The sequence below is a fragment of the Sarcophilus harrisii genome, chromosome 2 (assembly GCF_902635505.1).
Source record: "Sarcophilus harrisii chromosome 2, mSarHar1.11, whole genome shotgun sequence".
NCBI classification, from domain to species: domain Eukaryota; kingdom Metazoa; phylum Chordata; class Mammalia; order Dasyuromorphia; family Dasyuridae; genus Sarcophilus; species Sarcophilus harrisii.
Window position 1 is genome coordinate 528,693,482 of NC_045427.1, and position 13,899 is coordinate 528,707,380.

Below are 13,899 nucleotides of genomic sequence, written 5' to 3' on the forward strand. Positions count from 1 at the left end.
TTATATCACACTAAGTATAATGCCAACTAGAGTGATTACATCATTACATCACACTAAGTATATGCCAACTGGACTGATTATGTCATTACATCACACTAAGTATATGTGAACTAGAGAACCATTATCTCATCAATCTCACTGAGTAAGTGCTAGCTATAAGCACCCTGCTGTAAGTATCCTTGCTTCAAGTAGAACACAGGGGGTCATGCCCTCCCTTCTCAAGGAGGGAGGGGAGAAATTCCAAATGGAAAATGGGGAGCCAAACTAGATATTTTCATCAGGTTTCCTCTGGGCTGAACAGAATTCCCTTACTATCTGCGGCCCTCTACAGAGTTGTATCTGTTTATTTTGTCAGAGGAGAAAGAGGAACTGAGGGAATAAGATTCAGGGAAAGCCTCAGACTCAAGCTGAGTATTGACAAAATTAAAAGATTATACATTCAGCTTTTACTTTCTACTTTCCCTAAGAGAGTTTTGGGAAATAGGAGCAGCTGCTAGGAGCTTAGAATGGATTTTGGTCAATATTTTATAAAAACTAGATGCACTTCAATGTAGAGATAGTTATAAGAGGTAAAAAAAAAATTGAAAATATAACCAGAGAGTAACATTACATCACCATTTCTTAAATGAACAGGGGATCTATACTAGTTTCAGTTTAGCTTCTTGTGGGCAAAAAATAACTTCTTGGGATTCTAACAACTTCAATTTCTTAGGGTACAGATTGGGTTTGTATAATTTCTTAGGCCTCCTTAAAGTACACAGCCAATCATCAGTACTTTGTGGCTATTTAGAATAGATGAGTAAAACCTTTCATAGGAGAGGTATGTATAGAGGAAAGAGGAATGGTTCAAAGGAGAAGAGGCAGGGCAATATTTCAAATAGAATCTGTAGGACTTATTATCAGAACGAGAAAACATTTCTTAGGACAAGAAAGAAGGTGACCAAATCCTTTTGCAACTACTGAAGAAGTCTGTTTGATTTAAGAAAACAGGGGTTGAGGTAACCATAAGAGAAAGCCACAAGTAGGTCTCTCATCTAAGGATAACAAATTGTTTTATATATTGGATAAGATCCTCTGCTTTACCATATCTTTTTAGAGATTGTTATATTTTAATTGTTTTAATCCTATCTTCCATAGTCCTGCCTTGGCTTATTGGTAAAACTTTCCCTAGAGACTAGATTTGTAAGATAATGTCTCAAGTGAGATAATATATGCAAAGTGCTTTGCAAACCTTAAAGCTCAGGGATTATCATGATGATTCTAACTCACACTGATCTCTCTTTAGAACCCTTTTTATACTTTCAGACTGTTCAGAATTTTATTTTCCATAATTGCTTCAAGTGTCTTAGTTTTATCTCTTCAACTGGATTTTAAATTCCATGGTTGTCCCTTCAAGATCTAGATTTCTTTGTGCGATCTATGACAGGTGGGGACATTTTTGTATATTTCTTTATCCCTGCCACAACAAGCAAATGGAAGGAATGTGCTTGATAAGTCTTTGATTCATCAAACAGTTCTGAGATTAAAGATTTAGATTTACAATCTGGCTTGCAAGATATACTTACATATTACACATAGTATCTATTGGTACTTTCATTAACTGTAGTTTTATTCATTATGGTGTGAATTATAATCTTGATTAAATGAGTACATTCTGCTAACATAAGATTTGAAATATATAACTTAATGACTTTCCTCATGGAAAGAATCATGAAATATCAATTGCTAATTTAGTCTGATTGGGACCTTATTACAACTATGAATTTGAGTTTTCTCTATTCATTGTTTATAGGTTTGCAACAGTTTAGAACAACCAAGGAAACAGCAGCGTTCTGATCTCAATGGACCAGTCGACAATAACAATATGCAAGAGGTAATTTCATTAAAGGATAGAGTTCTGGGCCATGTTTTTAGTTTAATGGTGGATGGTAAAATTTCATTATTGGTTAAGCTTATTGTTCAACCATTTTACTGTTTGAATCTATGGACATCTGATGGGATGAAGTAGGGCTATGCCTGAAAGATTGTGGTACTAGGAGAATCTGAGCAAGTAAAATTTTCTTCCAGAAAAATAATTCGCGTTGGAAGAGTAAGAGAAAGTTCTTATCTTATAATTAGGAATAGAGACAGGTTAGTGTAATGGATAGGATACCTTGAACTGAGAAAATCAGAAAGAAATCACCTCTGACATACTGACAGGCAGCGTCACGTTGGACCAGGACTTGATGTCTCAGTTTCTTAGGTAAAGTTCTAAGGCAAAAGTTGCTGATTTACATGCTAGAGCTTATCACAACACTTGGAATTCCTATATTGATGAAATCATAGTGTGTACACACACATATTGGAATCAGGAAGTATGTTTATATATACTACCATTATTTCAACTTGATTCTGTAGAGTAGAGAAGGAAATGACCTACCCTATTATTCATTTTCAGTCATATACTTGGTTGCATTTGGGTTTTGTTTTTTTTTTTTTTTTTTGGCAAAGATACTGGAGTAGTTATTTCCTTCTCTGGATCATTTTAGAGATGAGGAAACTGAAGCAAATAGGGTTAAGTGATTTGCCCAGGCCACACAGATAGTAAAGTACCCAATTACTACATAGGTATTAAGTAATAGACTTAAGATTTTCTTACCCCAAAATTCAGTAGTTTCCCAATATGACACACAGCTTCTTGCTATATTTAATATTACTCTTCTACGTGAAAAAAAGTTCATCTTTCCTATCTTATAATTGTTTATAGACCAATGTAGATCATAAAAAGCCCACTAATTGTATGGCTTTAAACAAATCATTCCATTTTTTGGCTTCAGTGACCTCCTCTGTTAAATGAGAGAGCTGGACATTATGATCTGTAGGTTTCCTTTCAACTCTAAAATTCCTTAAGTTGCCAATGTGGTAGGAAAGATATTATATTATCAAATACTTACCCTTTGTTTTGGCTCTCTGATTTTAAGCCTATTATGATTTTACAGAGTACCCATATCTTAATATAGGCACTCAAGATATTGATTCCCTATGAAAGTCAATGAACTACATCCTCCAATCAATATGATGTCAATCAAGTTGGAGTAGTTTTTGTGTTACTAATCTCTTGGGAGTGCTAATCACTGATTTTAATTTTTTAACATTTTATTTGTCCAATAAATATAAGATAAAGTTTATAAGTTTAATATAAAATAAGTTTTCTTCTTTACCTATTGTTGTTTTTAATTTTTCCAAACAGACAAAGAAAGTTGCTTCATTTCCAAGCTTTGTTGCTGGTAAGTGATTTGGGGCTTTATCATTTTTGTAACAAAACAGTCATTTTATTTTATTTCTTGAAAAGATTATTAAGAAAATATAACTCAAACATTAATGAAATGCCACAATAAAGTACAATAAATTAGCATTTAATGTGTATAGCAATTCTGGGAGTTGTTCCATTCATTATTACATTGTTGTTTTTTTATTAAAAAAACTTAGCAGTCTGACTCATTTAATTGTTACCTACCTAATCATGCCATATGTCAGCACCAATGATTGATTTAATGAAATGAAATGGTTTTTGCTTGAAAGTGGCTAATTGTGTGACAACAGTTTTGATCCCAGTGGCTATAATGCATCCAAACTCACTATCCTGTTGTTTTTCACACTGACATTCCCGTGTTATTGTTTTCCCATCCTTTCTTTTCCTTAACATTCAAATGTAGATGAACAGCAGTGCTCTTTGTTTTTGTTTGTGGCTCAATTTCATTAGCAAAGTGTAGAGACCATTTTAATTAGGATTGGTGGATACAACCTTCCTTGGGGATAGAAAGCATGACTTATCTACTTACTAACTAAGCTCTAAGCCTTGTTAAACATACTCCTTATGTCCTTTTGATTCAACTTTAAGGACTCTTAAAGGTTTGTATCTGGCTCTAAAATATGAGTTGAGAAAGTTCACCTGTACTCCCAGGAAGGTGTCATGACTTGTGTTGAAATATAATAAAAACTTCTGATTTTCCTTATTTTACTGCAGTGTAACTCCATTAACTGAGGAAGGCAGTTCAGTGTATGTGGGCTAATCATTTATGTGTAAATTATTTACAGGACTAAAGTAAGTTAGTTCTCAAATAAGATTACCTGATTGTCTTAGAAATACCTTGGATCTTAGTCCATGCTCTAATTTTCTTACCCAGTTTAAACAAAGATTGTATTGAACTGAATTTCTTAATTATTTCTCTTTAGTAGTAAACCTCAATTAAATCAAACTTTTCTCTTTATCCTTTTGAACTTTGGTAGACTTTCTATATAGGCTGGTCCTCTGAGACTTATAGCTATGAGCTAAAGGCTTAGAAATTGTCTGCATCCACACAGAATGGCAGTCAAGAGACATTACATTTGACAGAGTTGCCAATTACTTGTTAACGAGACCTGATGAAGGTAAATCAAATCTACTCTTTTTAAGCAGATGATAACAGAGGAAGTATGACTCTGACTCCCAAACAATCCTGCTGGCCTCAAGGGATTTAAATAGGAGGAGACTAAAATGAACAAGCAGAGGGAAAGAAAAGTATACAATTTTTTAAAAAGAGGATCAAATTCGAATGAACTTTTTTTAAGTTGTTACCTGAAAAAATTCTATTAGTAAGAAAGATTGTTTTCAAATAATAATAAAATAATGCAAAATGTTTAGGGAGCTACAATCTTTAGAATATGTATGAACAAAATTTGTCATCTGAAATAACTGAGAATTAACTATGTGTTCATAATTCATCACATCTTTTTCTTCCATAACTCTGCTTTCATTAATACTGGTAGGGTGGCAGGGTGAAGATAAAAATATTTTTTGATGTGGAGCGAGAATACTTCAGTTCAAAGCTAGGCTCTAATGCTCATTACCTCATGTGGCCATATGCAATTCATTTAATCTTTTCAGGACTCTTTTTTTTTTTTTTCCATTTGGACTAAAAATTCTGAAACAAATTCCTTGTCCAATTCACAAACTAGTTTCCCCATGATAACATTGCTCTACTGGTCATATCCTAAACCTAGATAATCAGTATGCATCCCCAGGACCTAGTTTTTTTTTTTTTTTTTAACTTTCAAAATCTGCCTTTCCAGTTATATTCTTGAAAGGGTCTTCTTTTCAATTAGTCATCACTAAAAAGATAATCTGATAATACAATTTATATAGGGTATATTTTAAAAAATATTTACATATATTATTTCATTTGATCCTCATAATAGTCTTATGAGGTATGGGTTATTATTATGCTCATTTTATAGATAAAAAACTGAGGATAGCAGGTTTTTTGATTACTTAATATTTTCCCCAGTTACATGTAAAACGATTTTTAACATTTGTCTTTAAAACTTTGAGTTCCAGATTCTCTTTTTTCCTCTCCACTCCTCCTTCTCACTGAAAAGGTCCATGTGAAGTTGTGCAAAACATTTTCATGAAAGTCATGTTGTAAAAGAAAACATAGATTTCTCCCCAAAAAAAGATCTCTTAAGAAAAATAAAGTTTTTTTTTAAAGTATGCTTCAATCTGTATTCAGATAATCAGTTAACATTTTTTCTCCTAAGTCCTTCAGATTTGTCTTGGATTGTTGTTTTACTGAAAATAGCAGTTATTCACAGATGACCATCTTACACTATTACTGTTACGTTGTACACAATACAATTTACTTTGCATCAGCTCATGGAGGTCTTTCCAAGTTTTTCTGAGAGCATCTTGCTGATGATTTCTTATAGCACAATAGTATTCCATTAGAATCACATATCACAGTTTATTTCGCCATTCTCAAATTGATGGGTAGTCCCTCAAATTCTGATTCTTTGCCCTGATGAAAGAGCTGTGGTAAACAGTTTTTTTTTTTTTAATATAATATAGATCCTTTCCCTTTTCCTTTAAAAAAAAATCTCTTTTGGAATTCATGCCCAGCAGTGATATTGTTAGGTCAAAGGCTATGCATAGTTTTATAGAGACTGGAAGATATTGAATGACTTACCCAGGGAAGAGTGGTAAGAGTCAGTCCTTCCTTCATGCTTCTATCCATAGAATCCTAAAACAAATGATCTTTCTTCTTTTTTTTTTTTTTTTTTTTTTTGGCCTAAGACAAAGACTAAAGGAACCAGACATCAAATAATTCAGAGAAATGTGTGCCTTCACATTTCCATTTACCAAGAATCTTTATACCCTTTGGTCCTCCTGAATTCTGGATTTTTAGTAGAGTCACATTTACTATCATAAATCCATAACTTAGCTTAAGACAAAATGGAGACTTATAGAAATGGGGTAATTAGCCTCAAGTTTTTATCATTCAAAATCTAGATGATACCAACTAAGGTGAATTATGTCTAATACTTAATTAGTTTCAAATTATCTTAAAAAGTGAAAATTGAATTCTTCTATTGCTATGTTGTAGAGGGGATGAATGCTTTAGGTAGAGAGTTGGATCATTGAGATCTTAAATCTCTCCAAAGGAGTGACTTGAGGCATTCCATGTCATGGAGTACTTTTATCACCTTTGATTCTCAGAATAACCTTTTGAGTTGAGTAGGGAACACATTATTAGCATTTTACAGACAAAGACATTGAAGCTCAGAGAGGTTAAATGACCTTTTTCTAAAGGTCACACAGCCCATAAGATTCAGATCTGGGGCTTCATAGAATCTGATTTCAAATCTAATACTTACCAGTACTTCATACTTAACTCTCTAGACTGGTTTATATGATTATAAACTGGGGATGCATCTTGATGAGCTTTTGGGCTTCCTTGTACTGATTGTCTTCTTATATTCTAAGACAATCTAAACTATAACTTTAGTAACTTGGGAAAGAAAATCTCTTCTCTTTTCCCCTCCCCTTTCCTTTCCTTCCTCTCTTCCTCCCTCCCTCCCCCCCTCCCCTCTCAACATGACTTGAAAGGAGGTGATGAAGAAGGCAATGGGAAAGTGTCTCCATGCAAAATATTTCCATGCCAAACAATTGCTTTGTAGTGATGTTGTCTGAGCTCTTTGAATTCACATCAGCAAGCTAACAGTTACTGGGGAGTTCCTTTTTCAATACATAGTAGTTTGAGAGAGTTCAAATCAGGGACATTGTCCAGTTCGTGCTTAGTTAAGTAAGGGGTTTGGGTATGGATACAGCTTTGGTCCTCTGGATGGAGAAGTAGACAACCCCCAACATAGGCACATACACAGGACTAAGTGTGAACCTCATGTACTAAATTTGCAGACAAGAGTTTCCCTCCCTCTTTAGATTTCCTTCACTGTGTTGAACTCTCTGCCTAACCTCCCCTCCATCTTTTAAAATTCACCCTGGGATCATTAGAAACTAGACTTTTCACCATTGCTGGGCTGTCTCCAGGGACCACAGAGAAATTGAGTCTCCCTCAGCATGAGAGAGCACAAATGCATTTTGCTGCTTTCAGAGCAAAGGAGAAAGGCATCTGAGACAAAAGGAGAGACATGAAAAGACTCCATTTGAAGTTCAGCCAAGAAATCATACAATTGTATATAGAGTATTTTTCTCACACTTTCTTTTGTAAGGAGAACCATTGAAGTGAGGGGGAGGGGAACAGACCTTTTAAATAGTAGAGTCATTTTGAAATGAGTCCACTGACCTATGTGTAAGAAGCCCCATGTTTAGTGTATGATATTTTAGTAGGATCTAGCCTCTATTTAGACACAGCCCTTAATTTCCCCTGAGATAGCCATGAAGAATGGGTGCTGTCTGTTATGAAAGGTGTTCTGGGTTGCAATTGCTTTTGGCAAAATAGTTTCCCAAACACTGGAGCTTCATCTAGTATTAAATGACATTTTGTTTAACCTTCCTCCCAATCATCTTTTTTTCATGTAAAGTGACTTAAGAGATTGCTCCTAAAATGATTTATACAGCATTTTGTGTCCACCATGCTGTCACACTATTTGATTCTCAGATGGCTCCTATGGTTATTCATCCATTTCAGTTGTCTGATTTTTCATGACCCCATTTTAGTTTTCTTGGCATAAATAGGAACTGAGGCAAACAGGGTTAAGGGACTTGTCAAGGGTCACACAGCTAATAAGTGTCTAAAGTTGGATTTAACATCAGGAAGATGAGTCTCCTGATTCCATCCACTGTGCCACCTAACTGACATTAAGGGGTCTTCTGTGAACTGGTCTCTAAATTCTGGGCCTTTTAATTTAATGCAAAAGTATATCTGATTTATAATATTAATGTGTCAATCAATCACTAAGCACTTATTAAATGCCTACCATATGATATCTTCTGGTTTTACAGTGATAAAATATAACAATTCTCATCCTTAATTAGCTTATGTACATATGTAAATATAGACAAACAAAATCTATATAAAATGAATGCAAAATGATGGGGGAAGGAGATGGGGCACTAGCAGCTTAGTGGTAGTGCAGATCATGAAAGACTTCATGTTGAAGGTAATAATTAAGTGAATCTTGAAAAACTTTGAAGGAAACCAAGGCAGAGGTGACTTGGGAGTGCTTTCCTGGCACGAGGGGATAACCAGGGCAAAAAGTCCAAGAGGTTGAGAGATGATGGAATCATAAATTTAGAAATAGAAGGAACTTTGGAAGCCATCTCTTCCAACCCCCCTCATTTTACAGCTGAAGAAACAGACCCAAAGATGGCAAATGATTTGCCCAATGTCACACAGACAGTAAGAGAAATGGTATGAATATAGCTTCTCTGATTCTCAGGCTTTTTTCTCCTATGAGTAACAGCAAGAATACTGATTTGAATCATCATGAACATATAGATAGTTATTGTAGTGTTCATGATAAAATTTAGTTGGCTCAACAAGAATTTCAGGTATACAAATTGAATTTTGTTCATAATTCATTGAATTTCCTAAAAGTAGAAATTAACCTGTATTATTTGGATAAGTACAGGGAATTGACTTATGATTTCGTTAATATAGGGAGGGAAATCTCAAGTGAGGAAACTTTTTCTACCAATGCAACTTGCATCTCTGCATCCTATAGTCTTAGAGAGCTGGCAGAGTGCTGAGAAGTAAAGGGATCTGATGAAGGTCATAAACCAGGAAGTGGTAGAGGCAGGTTTTTCTGTCTTCAAGGCTGGCTCTCTGTCTACTCTGTCATACTACCTCTGATCTATCATAATTCAACCAATAAATATTTCTTGAGTGTCTACTATATACCAGCTCTCCAGAAGCTTACAGTCTAATGGGAGAGACACATACAAGTATGTACAACCTATAGGCAGAATAAATAGGAAATCATTAAAACAGGAAAAGCACTGGAAATTGAGGTTTTGGGAAGGGCATCCTGCAGAAGATGAGACTTCAGTAGGAATTTAAAGGAAGTTAGGGGAACCCGTAGGTAGAGATGAGAAGGAAAAGCATTCCAGTAATGGGGGAGAGACAAAGAAAATACCTGAAATCAAGAAATGGAGTATTTTCTTTGGAGAACGGCAAACTAATCAGTGTCACTAGACTGAGGATTATGTGGTGAAGAGTAAGACATAAGATTTAACATATACTTTTACATATTTAACATGTATTGGTGTACCTGCCAGCTGGGGAAGGGGCTGGGGGGAAAGAAGGTAAAAGTTGGAACAGAAGGTTTTGCAAGGGTCAATGCTCAAAAATTACCCATGCATATATCTTGTAAATAAAAAGCTATAATAAAAATGTTTTAATAAAGAGTAATACATAAGATTGAAAAGATAGAAAAAGATTAGCTGATGAGAGGTTTTGGATGCTAGATAGAGGATTTTGTATTTGATCCTGGCAGTAATAAGGAGTTATGGGAGTTTATTGAGTAGAGAGTTGGGAAAGGGATAACATGGTCAGACCTGAGCTTTAAGAAAATTATTTTGGTGGCCAAATGGAGGGCGAATTAGAGCAGGAAAACATTTGAGGCAAGCAGACCCTCCAGAAAACTACTCCTTTTTTTAACAGTCTAGGTGTGAGGTAATAAGGGCCCATACCAAAGTGATGGCAATGTTGGAGTAGATATTGGCCTAATTGACAGGCCCTGGCACATACTAGGTATACGTGCCTGATAGACTGAGAGCACAGTGTTGCCCTGTAGAGTTATAGGAAAGCTAGAGGAAGGCTTTTTTCGGAGAGGAGGGGACAAATAATGTTTGGTTTTAGGCATATTGAGTTTAAGATGTCCACTGGACAACTAGTTCAAAAGGTAAAGTTGTTTTCTTCATCTCCCTATTCTAGAATTGTTTTAGGCCAAAGTAAAAACCTTTTTTCCCTGATGCTGCTTCTTTTACTTTCATCCATATTTAGCTTAGTATCCACCCACCCAGTGATGATGCAAAATCTTTTTCTCCTGCCTCCTCTCCAGTGTGGATTCTGGAACCATAGCCTGGTGTTAATAAACTCCAATTTATTTTAGATCTCTTCCTTTTTGTATTTTTTTATTCACGTATATCTGACTTCCTCTGGAAGACATACTATCTTTGGGCTCCCTTTTCAGTATTAATTGTTCTTTCTCTTAAATCCCATAATATCTTAATTCAAGAGAAGTCGTAATATTATTTGCTCCCCACTTCCATTGTTCAGTAACCTTTTCTTCTTTGAGATAGTTACATATTCATACCCAAGTCCTTATTGCTGTGATTTGACATCGAAGCATTCTTTTTTTCTTTAGAGGTTCACTTGCTTCATGGTCTGCTCTCCCATACTCTGCTCTGCACTCCTATTTGAAGATTTGAGTTTTCACATTGAATCTCTTCTAACATCTTATCTTCCCCAGTTGATACAATTCCTTGATTCCCAGAAGCTATATCTCAGAAATAGTCATACCTTAGACATAACTCTCACTTCACATCCTACAAACTCTGAAATTGGGCCGTCTGATAATAATTTTCTATTTCTATCCTATGCTTCTTAAACTTATTCTAGGTTTTCATCCAGACCTCCAAGATCCTCTGTTTCTCCTGCTGTTCCAATCTATCATCTCTGTCCTGTCCTTGTATTCTTTCCCTTGCAGCCTTTTTTCCCTGTAACTAACTCATTTGACTATACAGTCCTCTGCCTTTGAATCCCAAGCCCCTTTGTCATACTAGCATTTGTTTCATACCAGTTCTGAACCCCAATCCAACCCCTTTCTCATTCCTATTCCTGAGCTACTGAATGCTGCTGGTGAAAGTCTTGTAAATATGCTAACTGGATCTGCTATACACTTATTTCATCTAATCTCATAGGCCAGTCATTAATGCTTACCGTTTAAGACTCTTTTTATCAGTTGATTTTTTTTTGAGGTCAGATTTGAATTCAAGTCTCCCTGACTCAAGGTCAGGCACTCTATCCAGTGAATCATGTAGCTGCCCTCTTCATTGGAGATGTCTAAATTGAGGCTGGATAACCATTTAGCATTGCAGATGTCAAGCTGAAGGAAACTACTTCAGAAGCTATTTGACCCAATATTTTCATTTTACAGATTAGGACACCGAGGCCCAGAAAGGTTAAGTGACAAGCATCCAAGATCACCTAAATAGACAGAGCTGAGACATAAACTTAGGTCCATTGGATCCATCCTGCCTCTTTTCAGAAATGTGGTAGGGAGGAAATTTCTGCATGGGCATGTGGTCAGACTAGACAATCTGAAATCCCTTCTTTCCCAATGGCTCTAAAAAGAAGCAAGGTGGAACTTCCAGGAGCTATTTTTTCTTCAGGGAAACATCAGGGCTTGAAGAGAAGAAGAATGAAAAGTAATGAAACTGACTTAAAAGTAATAGGTAGACTAGAATCAGTATTAACAATAGAGAAAACAGAAAAGTTCCAGTAGATATGTCAGCACTAGAAGTAAGGATCAGCCTAAGTGGCTATTTGCTAATTAGTTTTAATTTGGAGAATCTGCTCTCTATGATCTCTAATATCATTTAGACTCTTCTGAAGTACTTTGAAATCATCCCCCCAGACTCTTAACAGTTTATTAAATTAGGTTTTAGTACATATGAGCTGTTGCATTGGTGTGAAATAGATGATAATGACTCATTTTATTCTCTTCCTTCCAAATATTTATATCCCACATTTAGATGCAAGAAGCACAGAGCCCCAAGTGGACAAAACAGCTCCATAATTTTTAGATTATAATTTAATACCAAGCTAGAAAATGTTTCAGAATTCCTTGACAAATCTTTAAAAAAAAATTGGATTTTCAGGATGATTAGGACTAGAGGTTTTTTTTATTGGATACTTTATTGACTGGATTACATGCATATGTATATGGGCTGTGGTGGTAAAATTTTTAAAAATTTAATTCCAGAAACAAATGAATTTAGAATCTTACAAATTCCAAAGAATGTTTTAATAAAACAAGTGTTTGTGTTGTCACAGTTTAATCATCACTTCATTTTTACATTGTTTCTAGTCATTATCATGTGTATTAATGCATTAGGTAGAGTTATTTTTTTTTTTGGAACAAATTTTAATGAACTGAGTTCATCAATGATGCGCAGCTGATAGCTCACAGCTGGGATTGGGACATGGGCTGGTAGCAAAAACCAATGAAGGAACTCAATAGCCAACTATGTGTTTAAGAATTATTTATTCATTGGGAGGAAAAAAGGTCTTCTAGAGTTGCCAATAATTATTTATTGCTTCATAATGGCAATGTCACTATTGAAGAGGGCATTTGGAAAAATGCATTTATTTTGCATAATGAACATTTAGTTAAAGAATTTCCTTGGTGCTAAACTTTTGCTAATACAATGATTTAATTTTTCCTCTGTACTTCCCTATTAGAAGGCACAATAAACTATTATCCCTTCCACATTATGATTTTCCCCATAGCCATTTCAATATATCATGAGTCAGCATAAGAAATTAAATAGGAATGGCAGGGGGGGGGGCGTTGTATAAGCTGCAGATGACATGTAAAGGCTAGCAGAAATAGAAAAAGTTTAGAAATTCAGAAATGCTTAAAATATAGTATAGTATTATATATTATCAATATATTTCATCTTTTAATACCATAATAATTCAGACTTTTTCTCTTATATGAAAAGAGGGTCAAAAATTTATATTTATTTTCTAGTTTGTGTGGGGGTTCCATGTTCCTAACCGCTCCTACTCTCTTCCTGCCTCTCTCCTGCCCACCCATTCATGTGGAAAGAATAACTGTATGGGCATTATCCTAGAGCAATAGACTTTGAACTGGAAGTTATCTAGTATGACTCCCTCATAATACAGGTGAGAAAAATGAAGATCAGAGTTATTAAAGGATTTAACCAAGGTCATGAGAGTAGCTAGTATCAGAATCATAATTCAAACTATACTAATTAATTCCATACCCAACTCTCAAGTTGCCTCATCAGGCTAATGAGGGCGATTCATATTTGGGCCCCACTTCCTTCTTTCCCGATGGCCATTATAAGGGTGTGTTATGGTCTTAGAGTAGACACATTCATAACATCACATATTTAGAGCTGCAGGAGGCTATGGAGTCTATCAGATCCAGTCTCCTCATTTTATAATGACTTGTCCAGGGTTACATAGTTAGCAAATATCCTTATTTATAAATTAGTAAAAGTGAAATGCAGAGAAAACTGAGAAAACTCCATGACTTTCCCAGTTACAGCACATATCTAGATGTGTCCAAGGCAGAATCTGAGCCCAGGTCTTCTTGCCTCCATGTTCAATACTCTCTTCGCTCCTCCTCAGGATTTAGAGCTGGAATCAACATTAGAAATTATGTCTGATAATTGCACACATAAAACATATCAAATTACTATTTTAGAGGGGAAGGCAAGGCAACAGAGAGGGAGAAAATTTGGAACTCATAATTTTGCATAAAAATGAATGTTACAATTGTTTTTACATGTTATTGGAAAAAATATACTATCTACTAGAAAAAAAACAACACATGGCTAAAATATCCCTATAAGCATGCAACTTTAAGAGAACTTGAAGGAAACAGTTC

At 35.2% G+C, this 13,899-nt stretch overlaps 1 protein-coding gene across 6 annotated transcripts in view; it reads left to right on the forward strand.

Annotated features, from left to right (window-relative positions):
- Window positions 1-13,899, forward strand: part of APBA2 (amyloid beta precursor protein binding family A member 2) — a 339,818-nt gene that overhangs the window by 241,747 nt on the left and 84,172 nt on the right. For all 6 annotated transcript variants that reach the window (XM_031955464.1, XM_031955470.1, XM_031955469.1 and 3 more), the window contains 2 exons: window positions 1,793-1,873; window positions 3,230-3,266. In XM_031955464.1, the coding sequence (XP_031811324.1) occupies window positions 1,793-1,873; window positions 3,230-3,266 (118 nt within the window). The remainder of the gene's footprint in view (window positions 1-1,792; window positions 1,874-3,229; window positions 3,267-13,899) is intronic.